Genomic DNA, 8,202 nt, shown 5'->3' with positions numbered 1-8,202 from the left:
ATCATGGAATGCCAGTTTAATAGAACAAAGTGTTCTTGCATTGAGGGAGTACTTAAGTGGAGGCTCAATGTCCATCTGCTACCTTAATCCTAAACCTACGAATATATGCACATAGATCTGTTTCCCCAGCATCATATATAAATATATTTACATATGTATATGCCTGTATTTGTATCTGTTTTTGTTTTTGTCAACCTTATTAGAGCTTTCTCAGTTTTATTTTGAACAACTAGTTTATTGTTTCACTGATTTTACAACTATTTCATTTATTTTAGTTCTTTATTATTTCTTTCCATTGGTCTTAGGTTTATTTTGCTCTTATTATTCTAGGTTCTTGAGATAGGAACTTAGATTGCTGATTTTAGGCCTTTCTCAATTTCTGATGCAAATATTTCATACTATAAGTATCCCTTCAGCACTGCTTTAGATATATCTTAGATATTTTGGCATGTTATATTTTAATTTTCATTCAAGGTGATGCAGTTTTATGTTTTTTTACCCATTGAGACTTTGATCCATGGGTTATTTTGAAGTATGTTGCTTAATTTTCAAATATTTAGAGATTTCCCTATTGTCTTTGTTATTGATTTCTACTTTCATTCTATTATGGCCGAAGAATATGTTCTATAAATTCAGTTCTTCTGAATTTGTTGAGGTGTATTTCATAGCTATTGTTCTATTTTGAAAAGCCTAATAATGTAATGTCAGCAATTTTCTTCAGAACAGGTCTCTACTCATTAAGAGCAAAGGAGAAGGAAGGAAGTGAATGTCTCAGAGAAAAAACTAATTTATAGAACTATTAGCCCACACAATCCTTGTGCTCATCTACCCTGAGACCAGAAGAACTAGATGGTGCCTGGCTACCACTACTGACCATTCAAACCAGGGCTACAGTAGCTGTATCCCCTGTTACACTGTGAGGATGGCACAGGACTGAGCAGTGTTTCTTTCTGATGTGCATAAAGTCGCTATGGGTTGGAATCGACTCAGTAGTACCTAACAAGAATAACAACAATATAATTGTCGAAAGTTGTTGGATAAAACTAAAATTCTTTTAAAAAGTCCAGCATATTGGACTTGTACCCTGAGAGAAATAAATACCCTTTAAGCCAGCGGTTCTCAACCTGTGGGTCACGACCCCTTGGGGGTTGAACGACCCTTTCACAGGGGTCGCCCAATTCATAACAGTACCAAAATTACAGTTATGAAGCAGCAGCAAAAATAATTTTATGGTTGGGGGGGTCACCACAACATGTGGAACTGTATTTAAAGGGTCGCAGCATGAGGAAGGTTGAGAACCACTGCTTTAAGCCTTGAACTGAAATTCCCTGAAGTCACCTTTTAATGAAAGAGCAGATTTGCACACAAGCAAAAAGAGTGGGTGGGCATAGTGAAGAAATAAGACTGGCCACAGGCTTATCCTTGTTGAAGCTGGGTCGGGATACATTAGGGGTTCTTATATTAGCCGCTCTACTTTTTAATAGGTCGTAATTGTTTTATAATAGAAAGTCTTTGTTGTTGTTTGTTTTTTAAGGGTCATCTTACCATATTAATATGACATCCTACCAATGGATGCTATCTTCGTGAGTGTATGTATGTTCAGTCCAAGGCCCCAACCATAGCAGTTCTCAGCCTCATTCTGCTGAGGTGCTTGGTCTCCGTCCAGCCTTAAAGCACTTGTAGAATGATATCTTCCCAGCTCTGTCTACCTCCCCAGTCTTTGCCCAGTCACAATAGCACAGAACCCCTTAAGGTACCAGGCTGGGGTAACAGCTTTGGTTTGTTACACTCTTGGGGTGGCACAAAGGTCTGTTACAGGATTTCTGCTTGTCATTTTACATACATGGCTGTGATGAGTCTCACCACAGTCCTTCACGGGAGGAGTCAGCTATCAGTGGACGACACAGTGGTAGAGTTGTGACCCTTGGGGGAGCAGAGAGTATACCAAATACTGAGGAATTTAGGTGCCAAGAAAAGTTCAATAAATGAAAAAAACTTGTGGAAAGGAGAAGGAAGAGTATCCTGTGTCCTAGGCCCTACTCAGGAGAGGTGAAGCTAAGTTCAAGGGCGGAGGGGAGCTCTGGAGAAGTGAGTGCGTTTGGCATGTGGAGGAGTGAGGCAGCGAGGGTCGCTGGTGTTTGCAATGGAGAGGGACTGGGAGGAGAAGGAACCAGCAATTCGATGGGGCAGCTCCCTTGACCAACCTGAAAGGGAAAGGGCAGGGAGAGGTTGTTAGCAGGTGTGGAACAGCTGGATGAGAAAACCAGAGGAGTCAAGGCTCTCCGCTGAGGCCCGTGGGACCAGGAGAAAGGGCCAGCCTGCCTTGACTGGGCTGAATGTTCCGGCCAGGAGCCAGGAGCCCTCCTGCTCCACTAGCTTCATAGTGCCCAAGTAGCTGTCTGAGAGGAATGTTTTGCATACTTCACTAGAAGAAGGATAGCACGGAGGCCCGTGCTCATCCTCCTGGGCCATGCCACTCCCCAGCCTGTCCTTTTCCTTTCCATCCTTGTGATTGTGAGGTTAGGGCTGCGGAACAGGAAACCTCCCTTGTGGGTGCCCAGGTGTTTCCTCACACACAGGCCCACCATCTCTGAGGGCAAGACGGAGGTGTGTCATCGGGGTCCTACACTAGAGAACAGGCAGGGGAGCTCGGAGGGGTGCCTGCAGCTCCTCCAATCCCGCTGTGGGAGCAGGGCCTGAAACGAGCAGCAGGTGCCACTTTGGAGACAGGCACGTGGGTCAGGGCCCTCACCCCTCCACACACAAAGCCATCGGTGTTACCACTGTGACAGTGACAGCAAAGGGAGGCAGGTGTTAGAGGGGGAGCGTGGGAAAGAAGGAAGAGAAGAACATGGAGAGGGGACAGACTGCGCCCTGGGGCTGGACAGGAGGATGCGCCTAGGGCTGCCCAATGTCTTGTGAGAAGATCTTTGACTTCACAGGCCTCTTTCAATCTGTGTGCAATTGGTAGCCGCCCTGAGAGCAATGGGTGGGCTCGTGGTGTACATACTCTGAAGCTAAGTGTACACCTGGCTCAGGAGCCCGCAGTCTTCCGGGGCAAAGTCTGGGAACTAGCTCGATGCCCCTTTTCATGATGTTCCCTCCGTAGCTGGCCTGAGCCTGCCCCTTGTAGCTGGCAGCTGGTGGCCCCTTCAGCCTTGTTGGGCACAGGGGATGTGTGCTGTCCCCAAGGATGGCTGTAGAAGGAGAAGTTGTTGATGAGGACCTAGTGGGCGCCTCCGTGGGTTTGTCATGCAGGAGTGGGTGGCACAGATTCAGGCCACTTCCTTAAGGCAGGATCATGGCCTGGATGCAGGTCAGTCTAGCTGCCTCAGTTTCCTCCTTCACACAATGGAAAGAATAAAAGCCTTTATCTCCCAGCATGGTTATGAGGATTAGATGAGATAAGAGAGTAACCGTTAGCACATGGCTTAGATAGGACATGGCACGTGCTCAGTAAATATTCTCACTCCCCCATTAAGTCAATACAGACTCATAGCAACTCTATAGGGCAGAATAGAACTGCCTCCGGGGGTTTCAGAGACTAACTCTTTATGGGAATGGAAAGCCTCCTTTATTCTGAAGAGCAGCTGGTGGTTTTGAACTGCTGATCTTGCAGTTAGCAGCCCAACTCATAACCACTACACCACCAGGGCTCCTACCAGCAAATTTTAGCTGCTATTAATGCCATTGCTTTATCACCAAAGCCAGAATTATAATGAAGATAACAAAAGTGTAGTGTAACACATCTGATGACATTAGGACCATTTTTGGTTCATAAACAGGCGAGGCCTTTCTTTAGACACCAATTTGAAATCAGGGGATTTCTTCAAGATGAGCCCCTTTCTCAGCCTGTCTGCCTTTCTATCCTAGATGGAGTGGCCGTCCTACCTGCCCCTCAGAACCTCTCTGTACATTCAACCAACATGAAGCACATCCTGACGTGGAGCCCGGTGGTTGTACCTGGACAAACAATATACTATTCTGTCCAGTACCAGGGGTAAGGTTCCTACTGCTTATTATTATTTGTATTGTTTTTATCCTTCGGATTACAGTTGTCTCCTGTGCCCCTTGCCAAGGACTCATGGAGGCTCTGGAAAGTCAGGGAGGGAAGACCTTGATCCACTGCAGAGGCAGCGGGAGCGGTGAAGAGAAATGGGAAACTATGTTATGAATTTGACCGTGAACCCTCTGGAAACACAAATGTTTGCAACATTGTGAGGGAGATTCTTTTCAGCAGTTAGCCACTGTCCAATGCTGAAGAAAACCTGAAGAAATGAGCTTGACTCTCATTTGAGATGGGGACAGTTTTAGAGGCTTAGATACTGATGAGGTGGGGGAGCAGGGAGGTGTTCCAAATCATGTGAACTTAAAGGCCAGCTGGTCCAGGGGCTAGGTGGGCTGGACTTTTCTGCAGGTCTCCAGGCTCAGGCTATAGGAGAGGGAGAGGGACACAAAAGATGGACAGCGTATTGTATTGAGAATGACTACAAACTAAGCACCTATCCCTGTTGGGTTGCTCCCAGCAAGGTTGGCAGTTCAAAATCACCAGTCACTCTGTGGAAGAAAGACAGGGTTTTCTCCTCCCGTAAAGAATTACAGCCTCAGAAACCCACAGGGGCACTTTACCCTGTCCTATGAGTTAGAATCCACTTGATGGCAGTGGGTTTTTGTTCTCGAAGTACTTATGTGCGTAGGCATTCTTTTAGTCTCAGGGATTTAGTTCCCGGATATGGGTGCTTACAAACACTACGTAGGTAAAGAAACGAAGGTACAGATTTGCATTGCGCAATATGGTAACTACTTGAATTAATTAATTTAAACGTACTGAAATAAAAATAATGTTGTTGGTCCTCAGTCACATTAGCCACATTTCGAGCACTCGGTAGCCGCAGATGGCTCTCGCTGCTATCATGCCGATTCTGGCTCCTAGCCACCAACCGCACGGCACAAGACAGACGGAGAATGTTTCCGCCACCATGGAAAATTCTTTGGGGCTCATTGCTCTAGATGATTGCCTAAGTATCGTGCTAGCTCGAAGCTAAAGGTGATCTGCCAGAGACTTGATTCTGTGGCTCCTTAACATGAGGCAGTCAGGGAAGACTTCTCTGAGGAGGTGATAATTAAGCGAGAGGAGCCAGTCATGAGAGGAGTTCGGGGAAGTAGAGCCTTTGGAACAGAGTAAACACTAGTGCAGAGGTCCTAGGCTGAAAGAACCCACCGTGTTGGAGGAAAGAGCCTGGATTCCAGTCTAAGCGCTCTGAGAAGCCACGGAGGAGAGAAGAGCCATGGCCTGGTGAGTGCGGAGCAGTTGAAAGTATGGCAGATGTCTCCTGTGGAATGCCAGTTCAGAAGGTGGCAGTGACTGAAATCAGAGTGGTGGCAAAAGAGCTGGGCAGACCTGACTGGACTGTGCCAGGCCTCGGCAACTCTTCTCTGGCCCTGGGCGTGAGGGAGGGTGTGGCTGGGGAGGGAGGAAGGTGGTGCAAGCAGATACTTTGCTGATCTCCCCAGAGTAGGGGAGAAGCTCTTTGGAGGCCTAGAGTGATGCTGTGCCCCATCTTCTTGGCCAGGGAGTACGAGAGCCTGTACCTGAGCCACATGTGGATCCCCAGCCACTGGGACTCGCCTATCGCAAAACCTGAGTGCGATGTCACTGATGACATCACTGCCACTGTGTGGTACAACTTCCGGGTCAGTGCCACGCTGGGCTCTCAGACCTCAGCTTGGAGCATCCTGGAGCACCCCTTTAATCGAAACTCAAGTGAGTTCTGTTTCTCTTTACCCTTCCTGCCTCCTACCCCTTCCTCCAGGACCATGCTGACCTATATTTTCCAGACTCTCTATAGCATCAAAATACTCTTATATAGAGGATCAAGAATGCGAACAACCATAATTCGTACATCCTAAAAGTTGCCAACTTCTTCCCACGTGCCCTGCTTCCTCATGTTCTCCAGCTTCGGAAGAAGCTCCTGGCAGGCTCGGGAAGAGGGCTAGGTGGAGGGAGTCAGAAGCAAAACTGCTCTGGGAAGGGGGGAGCCAGGCTGGGACGGCGCTTTTCCACCCCATGAGACTCAAGAGTCCAGCCTCTCATCCGGGGTCCTCGTGAGCCCACATTCACTGCCCGCATGGGCATCCTCTTGGAGCAAAAAGGTCTAGACTTTTACAGAGCCACCAGAAGCGGTCACCCTTCTCAGACCACTGGGAAAAGACAAGAGGCCCAAGGGGAAGGGCCCTTGGGCAAAGACCCCTGTGGAAGGCCCCCTGGCCAGGCCCTTGAGAAGGTGGTTTCCTGGAATGGTGGCGATGGTGGCGGTGGCGGTGGTGGTGGTGGTGGTGAAGCTTCAGGGTAGAGGAGTGAAAGTGGAGTGGGGAGGAGCCAGGCAGCTCCATCTCTGAGGCAGGCCTGACTGAAACTCTGCGATGGACCGTTACCTTCTTTGGGCTCAGTTCCACCCGAGATATAAGCTGGGAGTGGGGTTATGATATAAAGGCTGTATAGACCACTGTCCAAATAGTCTCTGCATAGAAGCTATCATTTTCTCTAGTCCTGTCCTCAGTAAAGATGAAAATCCAAAAGCGAACCAAACGCTGCCGTCTAGTTGATTCTAACTCTTGGCAACTCGGTACAAGGGTTTGGAGCCTGTAAATCTCTGCAGGAGCAGACGGACGGCATTTCTCCTGCAGGGCAGCCGGTGGGTTTGCACTGCTGACCTGCAGTTAGCAGTCAGTGCCCACCTGACAGCACCATCAGGGCTCCTTCTAAAAATGAGCACAAAGGACCCAAGTTTAGTCATGTTTGACCAAATAGCAGAGAAATCAGAGACCGCTTTTCCTTCGGAGCTTTTTCGGAGCGTCCCACCAGTGCTGTGGCCATGTGAAGCTTCTGAACTGAGTGTATTTTGCACAGATGGCCCCAGACTTCCCAAATCTTCCTGTCCCGTCTCCAGGCAGCTCCTCAGATGTCTGAGCTCACGTTCTCCGACTGAGAAGTAAAGCTGGCGGCAGATGGGCTGCCCTCTGATAACTCCCTCCAGGGATTACATTTTCCAAGTGTCTGCTGACCCCAACCCCTGAGCTCTAACCTCAAACACAGCCTACCCTTTCCCCAAGCTAAGGCCAGCAATCTGGGGTGACCCTTCTGGTCCTGCAGTGTTTGGATCTGAGGGGCAAGCCTGGATCTCTTATCAGCTGCCAGAGAGTAGAGAATGCCTGTGGGGGGCCCTTCTGTTCTTGGCCCACGGCGGAGAATGTATCCACAGAGGTTGCTAGTCTCTGTTAAGACTCCTGAAGGCAAAGTGTGGTGTTTGTGCTCACGTTGTATTTCCAGAGTTGATTATTGGAATTGGTAAAGCTCTCTAACACGCCAACAGTTCCAGTCAGAATATGAGAGTAGAATGGCCAACCCACTCAGAGGCTGCCAATGGGATGAGTTTTGAAAGTCATCAACAGTCTGTATCTGTCACTGATCTGTGTGAGTCAAAGGAAGGTACATACCTCCGACAGGTGTGGGGCCAAGGAAGGGGCCAAGACAGGACCGTGGCTGTCATCAGTCAGCCTGAGCCCCTGGAGGTGTTTGGCAAACCTGAAGAAAGATGAGCCAAGATGAAAAGAAATTTCAAGCATGGAGTACAAAAATTTGAAACCAAATTGAAAAGAAAATTGCTTCCTTGAACATTCAATAATTTTTCTACGTGTTTCCTGGGGAAAGAACAGTGGACTTTATTGCAATCAAGAGGTGGCAAAAGGGAATTATAGTAAGTCTTTGTCGACTTTTTTCTTCATCCGTCATTTAAAAAGCCATTCCCAGGCCCCTGCTGGGAACTGGAGAGTGTTCCTGCGCATGTCTCCACATGCTGTGGAGGTACCACCAAGCCCGTCCGTTTTCCTTCAGGCCTGGCCTGTTTCCACTAACCACTTTGTCACCACGTTCTCAGGAAATCAGTCCTGACTGGGGCTGGCGTTGATTCTCCTTTTGCTTTGTCAATAGCCGTCCTCACCCCACCCAAGACAGAGGTCACCAAGGATGGCTCCCACATGGTGATCGAGCTGGAAGACCTGGGGCCTCACTTAGAGTTCAACGTGGTCTACTGGAGGAGTGAGCCCGATGCCGAGGTGAGCCTGACAGCCTGGGCCCCTGAGCCAGCCTCTGTTTTTCTGAGACTGTGGATGAGGAGGAGGGGGCACGGGCTCTGAGAGGTG

The 8,202-nt window shown here is 48.5% G+C and overlaps 1 protein-coding gene across 3 annotated transcripts in view; it reads left to right on the top strand.

Moving 5' to 3' along the window:
• The window catches only part of IL20RB (interleukin 20 receptor subunit beta), a 28,924-nt gene that overhangs the window by 8,090 nt on the left and 12,632 nt on the right, over positions 1-8,202 (top strand). For all 3 annotated transcript variants that reach the window (XM_045287482.1, XM_045287483.1, XM_045287484.1), the window contains exons 2-4: positions 3,874-4,000; positions 5,574-5,764; positions 7,991-8,115. In XM_045287482.1, the coding sequence (XP_045143417.1) occupies positions 3,874-4,000; positions 5,574-5,764; positions 7,991-8,115 (443 nt within the window). The remainder of the gene's footprint in view (positions 1-3,873; positions 4,001-5,573; positions 5,765-7,990; positions 8,116-8,202) is intronic.

The sequence above is a fragment of the Echinops telfairi genome, unplaced genomic scaffold, assembly GCF_000313985.2.
Source record: "Echinops telfairi isolate 266 unplaced genomic scaffold, ASM31398v2 ScPeMD7_16;HRSCAF=60, whole genome shotgun sequence".
Lineage (NCBI taxonomy): Eukaryota > Metazoa > Chordata > Mammalia > Afrosoricida > Tenrecidae > Echinops > Echinops telfairi.
Note: the sequence above shows the minus strand (reverse complement) of the source record. Positions and strands in the feature narration are given on the sequence as shown.